The 17,629-nt window shown below is 45.7% G+C and overlaps 1 protein-coding gene across 8 annotated transcripts in view; it reads right to left on the bottom strand.

Moving 5' to 3' along the window:
* Positions 1-17,629, bottom strand: part of ETV6 (ETS variant transcription factor 6) — a 270,828-nt gene that overhangs the window by 50,205 nt on the left and 202,994 nt on the right. For all 8 annotated transcript variants that reach the window (XM_070049388.2, XM_008259620.5, XM_051850775.3 and 5 more), the window contains one exon: positions 4,141-4,305. In XM_070049388.2, coding sequence (XP_069905489.2) covers positions 4,141-4,305 — 165 coding nt within the window. Of the gene's footprint in view, positions 1-4,140; positions 4,306-17,629 lie in introns of those variants that run through there.

Below are 17,629 nucleotides of genomic sequence, written 5' to 3'. Positions count from 1 at the left end.
ATTTAGTTACCCCAGAACCATTCAATATGGTCACTGTCTAGTAGCTTCAGGATGAGGAAAGATTACTTATAAAACTGGAATCCCCTTACATTTATTCTTTAGCTATGCAAATGACATAAATTTATTATTGAGCTGTATCCTCCAACTGGTACACTATTAAGAAAAATACCTCATCTATCTTCAACCTTGAGGTCAGTTTAGAGACCCTCCAGCTATATAAACCACAGTTTTCTAGTGAATGGAAAATGAGGACTCTTCCTGGGAGTGGGCAGGAGGAGTGAAGTCTGTAAAACTGGTCAAAGCCTCTGCGTTCAGAGAGGCTATTGTATTAGAACCTAGGGCATATTGACATTTTGCCTAATTATAACTGATGGAGTCTGGCTCTCTCCTCTCTCTGCTGGAGATGAGTTGTGTTAGGGATGTTATTTCTATACACAGGGAGGGAACCTTCGGATAAGGCCAGATGGAAGATACAAACATTCTCTCATGGTGATGGGACAGCCAGATACTTCTGTTTTATTCTAGTACGGCCATGACTATTGAGAAGTTTCTGCTGATTTTCCTTATGCAGGGAAAAAAAAAAAAAAAGATGAAAGGAAAAGCAAGAGGAGAACAATCGGCGAAGCCTAAGTTTTGCAAGATGCGCAGGCCAAAGGAGGCTGGCGGGAGGCCGTCCTGTTCACCAGGTTTAACGCTGTATCTGTGTAGAAGTTGGGCCAAGCCACTGAACAGTTAAGGAACCCGAAGATCCACATGGTGAAAACCCCATTTTATGGATGAGGGAAGTAAGGCCAGACAAAGTGATGTGATTGGTGACCAGCCAGATATAGAACCCAGGCCTCTGCACCAAACCGTGAGAGCAGAAGAGACGGTGGCAAGTGTTACACCTGAGAAATAAAAAAAATATTTTCAATCTAAACCTTGCCTCTAAGAACACCAGTGGCTCCTACTACCTTCAACACCTGCTGGGCGGCCACAGCACAGACTGGGAAGGGCCTTCTCCTTTCCTTTTTAAATCTGTCCTCTGAACTCTCTGGAAACACTCTCCTGTTTTGTGTTTTGTGGTATGTTTTCTTGTGGTCCTACTGGCTTGGAATTCTGTCCCCGGATTTCTGGTTGGTGCACTAACTGGATTACCCACGTCATACCTTCATCTTTATTTCTGCCCCTCAATATCCATGTAACGGGGATGACGTTCATATCTAGTACTTCCAGCTCTGGCCAGGCTCCTACTGAGTAACAGGACAGGTCTCTCTGAGAGTCCTGGAACTTGCCTGCCCTCACATGAACCTTTCCCATTATTTCCAAATCCTGGGAGGACTATTATTTTGGTCTCGTGGGCCCAGTTCTAGATGTCACTGTCTCTCTTTAGGATTGTAGCAACAGTGCTCTAACAGGTTTCCTGCTGTTAGTGACCTAGAATGTAATGAATGCATTCTAGGCTCTGATGGCAAACACATATTCCAAAGAGAGAGCTCCACTTATAGCCTCCCAATCCAAACTTTCCAGTATGTTCCATTACCTGCAAAAATAAAATCCAAATGTCTTTACCTGAGCTTTCAAGGGATTCTTGATCTGGTCATGATTCAACCAATTGTTATTGAGCACCAACTGGATGCTCTGCCCTGTGTTCCTTTGGGAGATAGGGCTGTTTACAGGACACAGTCCCTCCCCACAATGAGCTTCCTACTCTGGGGAAGGTGGGATCGGGTGGAATACAGAACAGAAAAGAATCCCATAGAACACTGTGTGTGTGTGCATGTGTGTGTGTGTGTGTCTGTGTGTATGTGGCCTTGACAGAGGGACAAAAACAGCACCTGACCCTGTCAGAGGGTAAGGAGATGAAGGGAAGGTGGAATTAGGGAAGCAGAGAAGGGAGTTCAGTAAGTTTTCTAGAAGAAAGTTGGCACAATTTGAAATACGAGGGCAGGGCGTGCTGAGGAATGACAAGCAGTATTTCAGATGGAGGATATAGTCCTGAGCTCCTCTTCCATACTAACTGGCCTACACCTACCATTTTCCATCCTTCCACATCTCCCTCTCATTCATCCTTCAATGTCTTCCAAGTCCAGCTCCATGACTATACCCTTGAGCTTGGTTTGACAATCCAGCTTTAGACATGGCTTCTCTTTGCCCTAAGCTCTTCAGACCGCATGTGCTGCTGCACCTCTGGCATGCAGCTGCTCAGTGAACCCTTATGCAATGAATTCCTATGGCCACCACCTTCCTGAGGTCCACAGCACCTTGCGTCTGGATGTCTGGACAGTGCATCTGCCTGAGTTGGCCTTCCTGCCTCCTGCTGCTTCTACTCCGTATGTGGGCTCCCTTGTTATCCAGATGCTGTTGCAATGACCTCCCAGAAAGGAGTCTGCTTAATTGGACTCACCAAGGCCATCCCTGCTCCTGTGAGACCCACCCCACTCTGTTCACCCTTCTCAGGCTTTCTTCAGCCTTCAGGGTCAAGGCAATCCTGCTCTCTAATTACTTGGCAGATTCCTTGAGAACAAAGTTCTTTTCTGCACGGTCCACCCTGTGAAGACCTGACAAAGTGGCTTTCACACTTCTCTGTTCCTAGCTTTGAGCACAGAGAACCTAGTTTCATAAGTAAAGTTGAAAGGTAAGCAAGGAGGAGAAAAAAAAACAGCCATGAAAAGGAGCACCTGAGATACAATGCGAATTTACAAAGCCTTAGGGGGAAAGCTCGCCCAGGGTCTAAGTCAAATCAAGTCCAAACACAACAATGAGTTTTCCTTTGCTCAACATGAATGGTTTCACTGGAACAGGAGAGGGTTTTTTTGTTTGTTTGTTTTCTTCTAGATCTATAACTTTGTCTTTTTGAGTATAATATCACTGAGTTTCCACTGGAACAGAAAAGGGAAGTATTTAAAATAGTTTCATCTACTTATATGGTTGTTTATAGTTTTCTGATTCTGAGATTACTGAAAGAATTCATGATTGGAGACAAAATGTTTCAGGTCTGTTTTGTGTCTGTTTTGTGTCCTCTTATAAAGACCTTAAGATCACCTGTTTTCAGAGATAGGAACTTTCAAGTTTCAGTAACATGTGTGCCCTGGGGGTAACTTCCTCTTTAGCATTTCTTCATATCAACGGTCTGCTGCAATTGGGAAAAGCCGGGGAGATGCTGTTCCAACGCCTTATCTCATCCTGCCACGGCCTCCTTGCCTCACGATGGTTAGTATATTCACTCCGGTGGGCCTCCAGGAGGAGGCAAGGGTGGAACACTGGGAGGGATCATGCCTCTGGCACCTGCCAAGGGAGAAAGAGGCTCTCCCAAGCAAGTGACCTCAAAGGGTCTTCATGAGACTCCACAGGACAAGGGCCTTTTGGCACCTCCATAACTATCACCTTGAGAGGCACAAACCTGAGACCAAAGTCTGCCCTGTGACCATCTTCTAAGTATCCCCACCATGAAGCAATGACATGGAGCTGCAGATCTGAAGGCTCATCAGGGCAGCAATAGGCTTTGTAGGAACAAATGCTCGTTTCTGAATTCAGTCTCCCAGTGTGGTCTCAGTGGCCCTTGTTTTGACAGATCTTCCCAATTACATGAGCCTCAAAAAAGTTCCACTTGTACTTCCCAGGATCCCTCCAAGCTACCAGGTGCACGACTTCCAAAAGTCAGTACTTCCCAAGGAAATCCCTGAAAGCCCGGAGTCTATTACTCAGCCTGCCCTGGCTCCTGGGAGCTCCATGTTTTCCAATCCTTATCTCCACATCTGTCCTTTCTACTTTCTTCCTCCCCTAGCAATGCTCATTCCCCTTCCATGACCCACACTCACCCTCAGGCATCTCTTTTAACGGGTCAGGGGCAAGGCAAAGGATCCAGAATGCCATTTTCATCTTTATTTGGTGGCACAACTGGATCCCTTAAGTTCCAATATCAGTGGGTCATAGGTAGATTCCCTTTACTATCCATAAAGGGCTCCTCTTCTTGATCTGGAAATTCTTCTCCCTTCAAACTGGCTACATCAGCAACATACATCTCCTACTAAGCTGCCCTTGTCCTTGGACCTGGGCTGACCTACCATGGAGATTTCGAGGGCAGGATGTGTGGCCGAAAAGACCAACCACTTAACAGATTTTGCAAGCTGAGCGCACATCCAGGGTCCAGATTCTCACCTGAATGAGGAGATCGATAGCGAAAGTCCTCTTTGGTCAGCAGCAGGAGAGCTTTGCCGTTCATTTCAAACGTGTTGCTGTCAATTGGCCTTAAGGAAAACTCATTTTCAGCCCACTTGAGCCACTGGGCTACATCATCCCTGCTCCAGTAAACCGGCTGCAAGCCTGTTGGAGAGAAAGAGAGGGGGTTGGGAGGAATGCTTTGTCAGTTAGACAGCTGGAATAAAGGGGAACATCTCTGAATAGTTAACAAAATTGAGTCTCTGTGTCTCAGGAGACTTTAGGTTCAACGCTAAGTCCCAGGTCAAAACCCCAGCTTCATAGAAGCTGAAGTGTGCTACCAGATTCACTTTTTACCTAGAGGCAAAATGAGTGTTTAAGGGATGGTGGGTCTTAGAGCCCTGCCCCTTTTTATTCCAGGATTTCTAGGAGGGGGCTTGAGAAACCTGAGAAGGCTCAGAATCATGAACTGTTTCAGTGAGCTCTGGATCTGAGAATCAGAGCTGATCTGACTGCAGCCCAGCATCCTTTGGAAATGAGAATGCTCCAGAGCTGGCCTTGACCTCCCAGAGCTGCCAGATAATGAAGTGTTCCCTGAAACTTCTTCCAGGAAAAGCAATGCACTCTGCCTCTGGGAAACCAGCAGGCCAGCTCTGGGAAGGAGAGGGCAAGGTAAGGCTAACAGACCTTTTGCCTTTTCATTCTACTTGCTGATGTTAGAACTTCCTGGTGGGGCTGGTACTTGTGCTTTTGGAGGGGAAGTCTGGGGCAGAAGCTGATAGGCGCTCTTTGATGTATCATTCAAGTGGTTAGAACGGTGATCCCCAGTGTGCGATCCTGGGATCTGCTGAGGGTTCCCAAGACCTTTGCAGAGTCTTTATGAAGTAAAAACTTTTCATAACAGTAAGATATTATTTGCATTTTTCACTCCCATTCTTACATGGGTGTACGATGGAATTTTCTAGAGGCTACATGACAAGTGAGATTGCAACAGATTACAACAACAGATATGAGAATCTAACCATCTTCCACTAAACAAGACATCAAGGAGCCTTATAAAAATGCATAACAATGTTATTCTAGCCATTGAATTTTTTGGGGGGAAAATATTTTAAGTGCATATTTATATTAACACACAGCTGGCTTCTTCTTAAAGTTTCAGATTTAATCTGTAACATGATAAATGAGTGCAGACATAACACACATGAGCAAAAGGCCCTGGAGTCTTCAATAATGTTTAAGGACCAAAAGGAGTTCTGAGATGAAAACTTTGAGAACTGCTGGGTCGACGAAGAGCTTCCTTCTGTAAAATCACATGGGGAAAACCAATAGTTCACAAGGTCGGCAATGGAATCACTATTTACTTAGAGCAGCTTTGGCCCGAGTATCAGTTAAGCCCGTAAGCTTGCTAAGGAGACTCCATGAATGTGTTACCGAAGTATCCTTCACGGAGTTCTAGAAAGAATCACGTTTTACCCAAAACCAGGCACGACAAAGATCTGTCTCTGGCCTGCTGGACGGGCAGCCTTTCTTTCTGCAGAAGTGGGGATCAAATGGCTCCGATCCCCTGGAGAACATCCATGGCTTCTGGGCACAGACGCTGGCTCTGTCTTCCAAACACAGTTTTAAAGAACGGTTGTTGGCCTGCTCTAACCCTGTGGAAGTCCCCTCAAAACTAGTGCATCTTGTAGTACACCAAGAAAGAATGACTGGGTGCTGGGATAATTACAGATGAGTATTTAGGAGTTTTTCCTTGGTTTTTAAGTTGTGTGATAATTTTTTTTCACATCAAAGATACTGCATTATAGACAAACAGGTTGTAGTATGTGACTGCTCTATGATCTTCAGCCTCTACAGGCTTCAGGGTTTTGTTTTGGACTCTTGGTGGGGGCAGAAACCTGTGCTGATTCCACATGGTCCACGGAGGCAGGAGGTGCCCGGCTCTCCCCATTGACCTTGATGGTGCATATTCCAAACCTCAGTCAGGTGGCAGCGGCAGTGAACGGCAGCCCGGCTTCTGAACTGTGAAAACCTGACTTCCTTCCATGGCGTCCCCTTAGAATGGGGAGATGGAGGGGATGTGTCATCAGGGAGGCATGTGAGGAGTTAGCCACAGGAGGCAAAAGCAAGGTTCCAGGCAGGACTGGCCCAGGAAAGCACCTGGTGGGGAGAGGACTCAGGAGCAGAAGACGTTCAGTGGGAAACAGGAAAAAGTATGGGGAGCTGCTGGGAGGTGCGGACGTCAAACAAATACAGAACCGAATCCTGCTGGGGAGGGGAACTGAGAGTAAAATGCTGAAGTTTGTGCAGAGGACACACTGAAACGGAGGGAGGCGGGTGAGAAGCGGGCGGGGGCCGCAAGTAGTAATTTAAGGCTCTTTATATTCTATGGAAGAAAATACTCATGAGTAATCTTTTCCCTAAATACAAGAAGAGTCACAGACTCCAAACAGCTCTGCCGGTTAAGAACCGACAGTTTCTCTTTTCACTTCCCATTAATCTCTCCCACAGCCCAACCCCTGAAGCAACCGGGGCCACGGCCTGGAAACCCCCTCACCAGGAACCTTCGCCAATGCTCTGTGCGCCTGTACAAAAGGAACCCAGCAAGTTACAGGGAATACTGCGGCAGCCCAGCAAGGTGATAAACGGGAGCCTGGTGGAGCAGGCCACCTGCTCTAGGCCTCTTAATAAATTGATCAGTCACTGCTCCTCCATTAGCATAAGCGGAGAAAGGGGACAGTTCACTGAGCTGGAAAGAGGCTGATATACTTAGGTGTTCAAAGTCAAGTCCCACTGCTATTTCCTTTTTAATTCAATGGAATAAAGGTCATGGTGTAGGATGTGCTTTGCAATTCTAATGGAGGAAAAGGAAGCCCCTTTCTCTACAATCTAAGGACCCTAAGGCCTTCTGTGTTCCAGCATCTGAAAGGAAGAACCTTGTACCCTGAGGCAACTCTGATCTAGTCAGAACAATTTAATTTACTCAATAATCACTTTTTAAGAACCTCTATGTGCCTGGCACTGTTCTGAGCACTTCATACACATCAGTGCATTTAGTTGCTTGCTCACACACATACCTACGGAACAGGAGTTCAGATTAGGAAACTGAGGCCTAGCACACCTAAGGGATTTGCATAAGGTTGCACGAACCTAGTAACAAGAGCATATGACACTGAAACCTTCTTCCAGAGCCTGTGTCCCTGCTTACCCATGCATCTCCTATCCAGATTCAGAACTGAGGCTGGTTTTCAACATCTATTAGGGATTCAAAAAAGGCTGGGTGAATTGACTCCTCCCCAATCAAGATTTAGATCCTTGGAAGCTTTTTCAAGTTACCCACAGGCTAAAAATACAGAAAAAAAAAAATCTGTAGATCCCAGGAGAAATAGATTTATAAATGGGAAGAGGAGGGAGGTGTAGGTGGGACTCTGCTTTTAGAGCATCCAGGAATAAAGCACTACTTTCAGGGACTACTTGTTCAGAGGCTCACTGAGGCTTGGACCAGACACTCTACATGGCTCAGAGCTGCTAATGGCACAGCAGGTGCACAGGGAAGGTGAGAGAGGGAGGAACATATCTAAATTGTTTTGTAGTGAAGTCTTTCAACTTTAACTCAGCAACGCTGATGAATACAGGTTTAGTAATTATTAGGAACAAGTAAAAAGAGAGGGAGAATTTTGCATTTATGAGGGTATACTTCAAAAAGTTTATATGAAAACAGAATTCAAAGGTGTTTATTTTGTTACATAAAATGTGAAATCCATGCATAGCTTTTTTACAATTTTCTGTGAGCCCTTTGAAGACCTAACCTCGTGACAGCCATTTAATAGGATCAGCCTTTTTAATACCAATTAATTTCAGAGAATCTTTGAGAATTTTATACAGAGGAACCGCTATGATTATGACAGTTACTAGGAATTCCACTGCATTTTTTTCCCCAAGCTGGTCAAGTGTGTGGTATCATACTCTCCAATGGCATGCTCCAGCCCTTACATTTTCTTCAGTTCTACGTGTAAGGGGCCACATTCATCAGGACACCCTCACACTCATTTCAGACTTTCCGAGTAATGCTTAAACTGATGATGCAAAGCGTGCTGGGATTCTGGAGGATGGATTTTATTCCCGGACCTGCCACTAATTAACATGTGATTCAGGGTCGGCTGTTCAGCTTCTTTTTGGCTCAGTGACTTCATCTGCAAAATGAGGGTGCAGAATATGCGATTTCTATTCCCTTCAGGGTTGTATATAGTCAATATGCTTCTATTTAATTTGGATCTTAAAAGCCCACGAATACAAATAGCCAGGACGTTTTTCTACAGAATTACTCCACGCTCATGACCATGGCCCTGAGATTTTGTAATTTCCTAGAGGAGGGGTGGAGAAGCTTTCCTCTGCCAAGGGTCATCTGGGTATTTACAACATCATCTGTGGGCCACACAGAATTACCAACTTAAAAATTACCCTGCTATCGATTTATTGAACTTCGAGTTCCACCTGCAGTTGCCTTGGCAGAGCCAGACCCAACGATTTCACAGGACTTATACATCTTGTGGGCCAAGTGTTCCCCATCCATGTCCTGCAGGCTCTTCTGTATCAACAGGGACGGATAAGTGCGTGAGAGTCCTTCATTATATTCCAACTCTTGGGAAAGGTATAATCCAGCTACACGAATAATAAACTTAAGTTGGCATCTGTGCAGCACTTTGGAATTGATGAAGTACTTTCCCATGTATTATACCACAAGTAATTCTCATAAAAACCCAGCAAAGTCAGTTGGATTCTGTATTTGGTTTACTGGACGGGAAGCCAGAGGGTTCAGAGTCATCAGACAACATTGGTTTGAGCAATGCTGAGCTCAAGAACTGAGAAAGTGTCCATTCACCAAAAATACCCCTTATCTCAAGCTTTCTGTATCAAGAGGAATCTGCTCCAGATTCATACCATGTAAACCCCACCCCACTTTACCAACCAGGAGACTGAATTGCAGAAAAGTTGAGAACTGAGCCGTGAGCCCTCTTTCCAACATCTCACGTGATCGCCTGGCTTGCTTCAATGACACCATTTCATGACCGTTGACATAGTGGGGACAGTTATTACTTCCTTGCTTCGTCATCTTGCCTTCAGATTACGTGTCCCAAATTGGTCCAAACATAATCCCTGCATTGTCCTTTGTAGGCCCTCACCAACCTGCTGCCTCCTCCGGAGATCCTGTTTGGCACCCATTCCCAAACACAGCACCAGGAATAGGACCAGCATCTTCCTTCCTCTGGACAATATAGTTCTAATGACAACAGCAGCTACCAATTGCTGGCCACTTACACTGAATCACTACAGTGATTATTATTCTAGTTTTACAGACAAGGAAACTACAGGACCCAGAAATGGAAGTCGTGCAGCCACAATCATTGGCTCCACTGACTCAACTTCCAACAGCTGCTTCACAAGTACCCTGAAAATAATGGCATCGAAAGCACTGCAAACCAGGCAGGCATCATTCTAAATGCTTTGCCCATGTAACGCATTTAATCCCCATTCTTGTAAGATAGGAATGACCCCTATTCTCATTAACAGAGGAGCAAACTGGAGCACAGAGTACTTCAGCGACTCAGTCAAAGGCACACAGTCAGGAAATGGAACGCCAACATTTGAATCCAGGTGGTCTGGCCTAAGGTCTACGTTATTAACCATTTGCCTGTCTGTATAAGTTGATTTGGCATTTTGGCAGCACACCAATTAAATGTGTGGTTTAATTTAAAACAAGAAAAAAGAAACTGCACAGTGGTTAAACATGCAGGCCCGAACCACCAGCAGGGTGATTTTGTACAAGTTATTCACCCTTTCTGTCTTTCTTGCCTCAACTGAAAAATGAGGACGACTTTCAACCTGTAAAGTAGTACTGAATCGCAGATGATGTGTTTATCAAGTTTTCAGATGACATGAAACTAGAATAAAATTTATAAATGATGATGATATGAAACGCATAGACCAGTATCTGGCACAGAGCAAATATTTGATAAATATTGGCTATTGTTTTCCTATTTTTTTTTAATTTATTTAACAGGCAGAGTTATAGACACTGAGAGAAAGAGATAGAGGTAAAGGTCCTCCTTTTGTTGGTTCACCCCCCAAATGGCCGCTATGGCCCGGCGCTGTATGGATCCAAAGCCAGGAGCCAGGTGCTTCCTCCTGGTCTCCCATGCGGGTGCAGGGCCCAAGCACTTGGGCCATCCTCCACTGCCTTCCTGGGTCACAGCAGAGAGCTGGACTGGAAGAGGAGCAACTGGGACTAGAACCCGGCGACCATATGGGATGCCGGTGCTGCAGGTAGAGGATTAACCAAGTGAGCCATGGCGCCAGCCCTCTACTATTGTTATTACCATGCTCATTTGCATAATTTCATTCTGTCCTGTATATAGATAGTGCTTGGAAGTAACAGTAATAATCTTTGTTAATCAATATTAGATTTCATTTCTGTTATTTAATAAATGTCTATTATCATTTATTTGAAAAGCAAGAGTGACAGAGAGAGAGTGTGAGATCTTTCATCTGCTGGTTCACTCACCGAATGCCTGCAATAGTCAGCATGGGGTTGGGTTGAAGCCAGGAGCCAGGAACTCTGTGCAGGTCTCCCACATGGGAACCAAGCATTTGAGCCATCATCTGCTGCTCTCTAGGATGCATTAGCAGGAAGCAGAGCAGCTGGGACTTGAACCAGCACTGATATGGGATGCAGGTGTCAGAAGCAGTGGCTTAACTGGCTACGCCACAACACCCGCCCCATCTTGTTGTTTGTGACCATCATTTTGGGATGCTGCAGTCTTTCTAGAGTTGGATCTATTTCCGACATCATCTACACTCTGGACTTTCGTGTCATCTCCAGCTTTGATAAGCATTTTTCACCTCAACAGGTCACTCACAAAGTGCTGACCAAATAGGGTTGAGATGGGAGCACTGCTGACAGCCACTTCACTCCACAGGGACACTGAATAACTGATTGCTCTTTTTGGGAAGAGCTGTTTGTGCTCTGGTATTGGACTACATTTGTGAAGTTCATCTGAAAAAGCTCCATCAGAAGTCAATGAAATGCCTCTCTGATATCCAGAAATACAGGAACCAGAAAACTTAGAGCAACCTCATTGAAGAGAAGGAGCAGGTAGTTGGCTACAAAGGGATAACTCTTTCCTAAGTGCTCGTCACCAGTACGTTTGAAAATCTGTTCTGAATTTCATCTAGAAGTTCCAGCAGGTTAGCTCTTTTAGTCTGTACATACATCTCTCCCTCCCCTTCTTATTCCCGATATGAAGCACACAACGGCTCATGTTCTTTCTTTTAGTTCCTTTTCCATTTCCCACTCCCTTATGGGTCACTGGCAGGAGATCATCTTCTACTCCCACGACTTCTCTACTCTGGGAAGACATGTCTGAGCCAAGAGACTGAAGTTACTTAGAACAACTTAGATTCGCTTTTACGATCAGTTCACTCATCATGGGCTTCAATTCCCTTGTGCCAGTGGGTGCACTACCTGTTTCAGTCCAACAATCTCTGTTTTCCATGGAAGAGAGAAGTTGAATAGGTTCATTTTCTCTTTGTGTTTAAGGTTCCCCACCCAACTCAGCCAGTGAACCCCACATGAACTGCCCCTCTCAACACTTCTTTTCTTAAGCATCATCCATAGTTTTCAACTCACTCAGTTTTTTTTTGTTAATTTTTTTTATTTTTGACAGGCAGAGTGGACAGTGAGAGAGAGACAGAGAAAGGTCTTCCTTTTGCCGTTGGTTCACCCTCCAATGGCCGCCGCTGCAGCCGGTGCACCGCGCTGATCCGATGGCAGGAGCCAGGATCCAGGTGCTTTTTCCTGGTCTCCCATGGGGTGCAGGGCCCACGCACCTGGGCCATCCTCCACTGCACTCCCTGGCCATAGCAGAGAGCTGGCCTGGAAGAGGGGCAACCGGGACAGAATCCGGCGCCCCGACCGGGACTAGAACCCGGTGTGCCGGCGCCGCAAGGTGGAGGATTAGCCTATTGAGCCACGGCGCCGGCCCAACTCACTCAGTTTTAACATTGAAGATCTAAGAACTCTCTTTTGTATCTTTCTTTCCAGTAAGTTCTCTTTCATCTATTATATTATGAAATATATACATATGTATTTTAAATTTCAACTCATTAGGCTGATACAACACAGTAAGGGTCCAATTGGCATGATTTTTCTGGCAAATGAGCTGGTAATATTTTAAGAGTCCTATAAATGCTAATTTCTGAGACTCTACCTTAAAGAAATTAGTATACTGAAAAAATTTTATGCGCAGATGTGCACTGCAGTAAACATTATTTTCACTAATGAAAAATTGGGAATATCAATAAGGCAATAGTGAACTATTGACAACATGTATGATAGAAAATCATGCAGCCAAGAAAATATTTATAAAGAATACCTACTCATATTGAAACTGAAAAGTGTATGTACATATAATTTGAACAGTACACAAAAAATTATAATACATTTTAAAAAATTTGACAGGCAGAGTTATAGACAGTGAGAGAGAGAGACAGAGACAAAGGTCTTCCTTCCATTGGTTCACTCCCCAAATGGCCGCTATGGACAGTGCTGCACTGATCCAAAGCCAGGAGCCAGGTGTTTCCTCCTGGTTTCCCTTGTGGGTGCAGGGGCCCAAGCACTTGGGCCATCCTCCACTGCACTCCAGGGCCACAGCAGGGAGCTGGACTGGAAGAGGAGCAGCCGGGACTAGAACCCGGCGCCCATATGGGATGCCGACACTGCAGTCAGAGGATTAACCAAGTGAGCCACGGTGCTGGCCCCCATAATAAAATTAAAAATAGTAAACAGCAAGTCACTCAAAAGTGATGTTGGTGATGATAGGTGATGTTTACTGTCTCCATTTTTTATTTTCTCATTTTCTATATTAAGCATGTTACTTTTATAGTTGTCAAAATTATTTAGTAACTGAGTTCATCAGTGAAGAAGTATCCCTAATACAGACTCCTCAGATTCTCCAGCCGTCTTCTTCCCTCCTCATGCCAGTACGTCACGTGCACCTGGCAAGATCAGAATTTCACTTTCAGGAAAACCCTGACTCTCCTGAGCTGTCCTTTATCATTTTAGGTCATGGGATTATAGGTATTTTCCCCGATTTTTACTAATTTGCCTTCTGTGTGTTCAGGAAACACATCTGATCATGCCTTTCATTTCTTCTTCCTAACACTAAATGATGTTGTCATTCTCCATGAAAATTGCCATTATTTCTACTTTGCCAACCAATCCTTCTTAGTGGTTAAACTTGGGTCCAAATTAAGAGAATCCCTCATTGCCTCCTCCACCTCCTGGGAGGTAAAATTGCTAATCACTAAAAGATAAATGTGTTCAGAGTTCAAATCTGCATGCAGGTAGTGGGTTTGCACGTGGTGCATGGAACACAGTGGTCCCCCAGGTAATGCTAGATGGTATAGCCAAAGAACCCTGGGACTAGGTAATTCACTTCTGGACCAGCTCTGCAGTCTGCAACTGGCACTACTCTCCTCCCCGACTCCAACCTCACGACGTACTCAGCTGTGCATCTGACAGATGCTTCAGATCTGTGCCATTATCCCAGGGTTCCTTGTGCACATCCCAGCCACTGTTCCGTCATTTGCAGAAGAAACGGAAGCTCAGAGAGGTTGAGGGATTTTCCCGAAGTCACAATGAGCCTAAGGCCAGCACTGCTTTCTGCACACAAAATTTGCCTCCAGGGAATTGGAAGTTCCAAAGCATCTGTCCTCAAGGTCACTCTCAGCAGTCAGTTTCCAAGTGGAGGTTGGAAGGTTAGAACTCCAAAAACAAGAATATTGTATGTTCATATTTAGGTCCAAAGTCACATGCAATTCCCTTGGATGATTTTTCTCATGAACTTCATTTCGTGGATTTTTCTAGCTTTCACCTAGTTTTAGCCACAATGGGGTTTTTAGCAGGGAATCTGCTGATGGTAAAACTGGCCGGGAGCTTTCCCATGAGCCCTCACAAACATGACTTAGCATATTCCTTCCTATTTCTGCTTTTGGGCACCAAGCCCAAGGTGAAAAGAGCCATGGGACATTTCAGGTAAGAATGTAGGTTGTGGAGTCAGACTGTCCAGGCTTACAATATTTCCAGGCCATCCGTAAGCTCAGTGGTCCTGAGTCACTTACATCTCGGACCTCTGTCTCCCTGGCAGTAAAATGGGGCCCAGAATCATCCCTATCTCCCAGGAACAGTTGAAGTGTGCAATGAGATGATGGCTGGATAACTGCAGCACACCCGATACAACAAAATCGCTTGCTGCATTTCTGGGACTTGGGTAGGACAGACTGGGCGACAGAGTGGTGGCACTTTTTGCATGTCTCCAGGAGACTGAGATACCTGACGCAGCTCACACGGATCTCAAAAGCTGGAGCAAGGGTTCCTGAGAGCTGTGTGAAGCTCTGGAAGGAGCTACGAGACCAGCATAGCGCTTAAAGGGGGCTAGCATTATCCATGTGAGGCTGGGAAATGGTTCCAGGGAAGACACAAAGAATGTCCTGGAACAGGTGAGCGGGAGAGACTGGAAGACTGAAGACGGAGGAGGAGTCCTTTCAGGTCAAGGGTGAGGCATCTGTGTCAGGCACAAAATGTAAGGGGTGCCTTTAAAAAAACCCATTAATAAAGATAAGAAACAATAGTTTAACACAATAGAGCTGACTCTGTATCTGTGGCTTCTATGTCTGTGGATACAAACAAACATGGATGGAAAATATTACAAAAAAATTTACATTTGCACTGATCCTGTACAAATTTTGATATGATAAGAGGGCCTGGAACCAGTCCCCAGGGATATCAAGAGACAGGTGTATTTGGAAAATCAAAATAAAACAAAATTCCCAAGAAAAATCATATTGAAAAGAGAGAGAATGGGAAGTTACAGTGATAATGGCCCCAGTTTGTGGAAGTAAAGGATCTCTTCGAGAATTCAGGGAGAGACATAAACCCTCTTTTAAAATGCACAGGCACACACAGAGATTTGCCTGCAATTTCAAAGCCTAGAGAACCCTTCAAGATGGTCCATGGACCCTTGTCCAATCAGTGTGGTACTTTTTTTTTGTTTTAAAGATATTACTTACTTGAAAGTTTTGAGTTACAGAAAGGGAGGGAAGGAGAGAGAGCTCTTTCATCCATTGGGTCACCCCTGAGATGGTCATAGTGAGCAGGGCTGTGCCAGGCTGAAGCCAGGAGCCAGAAGCCTCCCACTTGGGTGGAAGGTACCCATTGTCCTTGGGTACCTGCATCCTCAGCTGCTTTCCCCAGGCCATTAGCAGGGAGCTGGACTGGAAGTGGAGCAGGGCACTGTGGTATAGCGGGTAAAGCCACCACCTGCAGTGCGGGCATCCCATATGGGTGCCGGTTCAAGTCCTGGCTGCTCTACTTCCGATTCAGCTCTCTGCTGTGGCCTGGGAAAGCAGTAGAAGAAGACGGCCCAAGTCTTTGGGCCTCTGCACCCGCGTGCATTTCCTTCTGGAGACCCAGGAGAAGCTCCTGGCTTCTGGCTTCGGATTGGCGCAGCTCTGCCATTGCGGCCATCTGGGGAGTGAACCACCAGATGAAGACCTCTCTTTTTTTTAAAAAAAGGAAGTGTAGCTGCTGGGACGTGAGCAGGTGCCCAAGGAGGATGCCGGTGTCGCAGGTGGTGGCTTTATCCGCTATGCCAAAGCTCCAGGTCCAGTTTGGTACTTTTTAGTTTCATGTACACATACGGGTCTGACAGTAGGTAGCTGTGACACAGAATGCAAAAGCCAAATGAGGTTTGGGAAGAGGAATGTGCACACATCTCTCCTGATATTCTGAGGAGGAAATCAGGTGAGAGAGGCAGGAGGGTGTCCTCTTGTCACTTGGAAGTGGGGACAATAAAATGATGACAGCTGACTCTCGGTGTCATTTCCTTATGATATGCACACACGTGACCTTAAATGGGGAACATCTCTTCCTCAGACATCCTGGCAATCATTGCTAACATACAAAGAGCTTTTATTTGTAGTGGTGAAGGTGGAGATACTTGTAAGATTAGTTTCTAGGGGCGGACACTGTGTTACAGTGGGTGAAGCCCCTTCTCAGTACACCTGCATCTCATATCTAGTCAGCTAGGATTGAATCCCACCTCTGCTCTGATCCACCTGGCTCTGACGTGCCTTGGAGTTAGCAGTTGACAGCCCTTAAGTACTTGGGTTCCTGCTACCCGGATGCAGTTCTGGGTACGTGGCTTCAGCCTGTCCCAGATCTGACTGTTGTGGGCATTAGAAAAGTGACCCAGCAGATGGAAGATCTCTTTTTTCCTCTGTTTCTCCCTCTTTCTCTTTGTAACTCTAACTTTCAAATAAATAAATAAAACTTAAAGAGTTAGCTTCTACAGTAGAGAGGCAAAAATGGACAGAATCTTCCACACTACAGGAAATAAAAATAAATATTATTATTAAATCTATTGGTATTGGTGCCCACAAAGAATTTCAACTTCAAGAAGAAAAAAATGTAGATGGGGGAGGTGAGCATTTGACTTAGGGTTAAAACGTGGCTTAGGACACCTGCATCCTATATCTGAGCGCTTGGGTTTGAGTCTGGGCTCCCAATCCCAGCTAATGTGCAGCCTAACAGGCAGCAGGTGATGGCTTAAGTGACTGGCTTCCTGCTCCCCATGGGGAGACCTGGAGGACAGTGTAGCTCTGGCCATTTCTGGCATTTAGAGAGTGAACCAGAGGATGAGAGATCTCTGTCTCTCTGTCATTTTGTATCTCTCTGCCTCTCATATTAAAAAGGATAAATTGTTTTGTAAATAATATGTGGGAACAGATACTAGGAGTTGAGATGTTCCTCAAACACATGTAGTGAGCAAATCAAAAAGCTGCTCTTGGAGAGCTGGTACAAGAACGGTTTCCTCATTCTTGGTGGAAACAGACGAGTACAGAGAACACAGAGATCCTGTGGCACCTGCCTGATTCCTGGAGCAGAGGAAGGACAAGGCAGTCTGAATCACTTATCTCTTCAACCACACACAGACCATCTCTCTCTCTCTCTCTCTTTTTTTGGCAGGCAGAGTGGATAGTGAGAGAGAGAGACAGAGAGAAAGGTCCTCCTTTTGCCGTTGGTTCACCCTCCAATGGCCGCCGCGGCCGGCACGCTGCAGCTGGCACACTGCGCTGATCTGAAGCCAGGAGGCAGGTGCTTCTCCTGGTCTCCCATGCGGGGTGCAGGGCCCAAGGACTTGGGCCATCCTCCACTGCACTCCCAGGCCACAGCAGAGAGCTGGCTTGGAAGAAGGACAACGGGGACAGAATCCGGCGCCCCGACCGGGACTAGAACCATCTCTATGTCCACCACAGCCCCACTCCTCAGAAGGTCCCTTTGCAAAGTGGAACAAGAGTAAAGCTCATTCTCATTCTGATGGGACTTGACCACTCCGCCCCCGGGACAGGAGAGCACTTCCTCTGTGTGGCC

The sequence above is a fragment of the Oryctolagus cuniculus genome, chromosome 9 (genome assembly GCF_051225735.1).
Source record: "Oryctolagus cuniculus isolate XC-2025 breed Fujian yellow rabbit chromosome 9, ASM5122573v1, whole genome shotgun sequence".
In the NCBI taxonomy this organism is placed as follows: domain Eukaryota; kingdom Metazoa; phylum Chordata; class Mammalia; order Lagomorpha; family Leporidae; genus Oryctolagus; species Oryctolagus cuniculus.
This window is presented reverse-complemented; position numbering and strand designations above follow the sequence as displayed.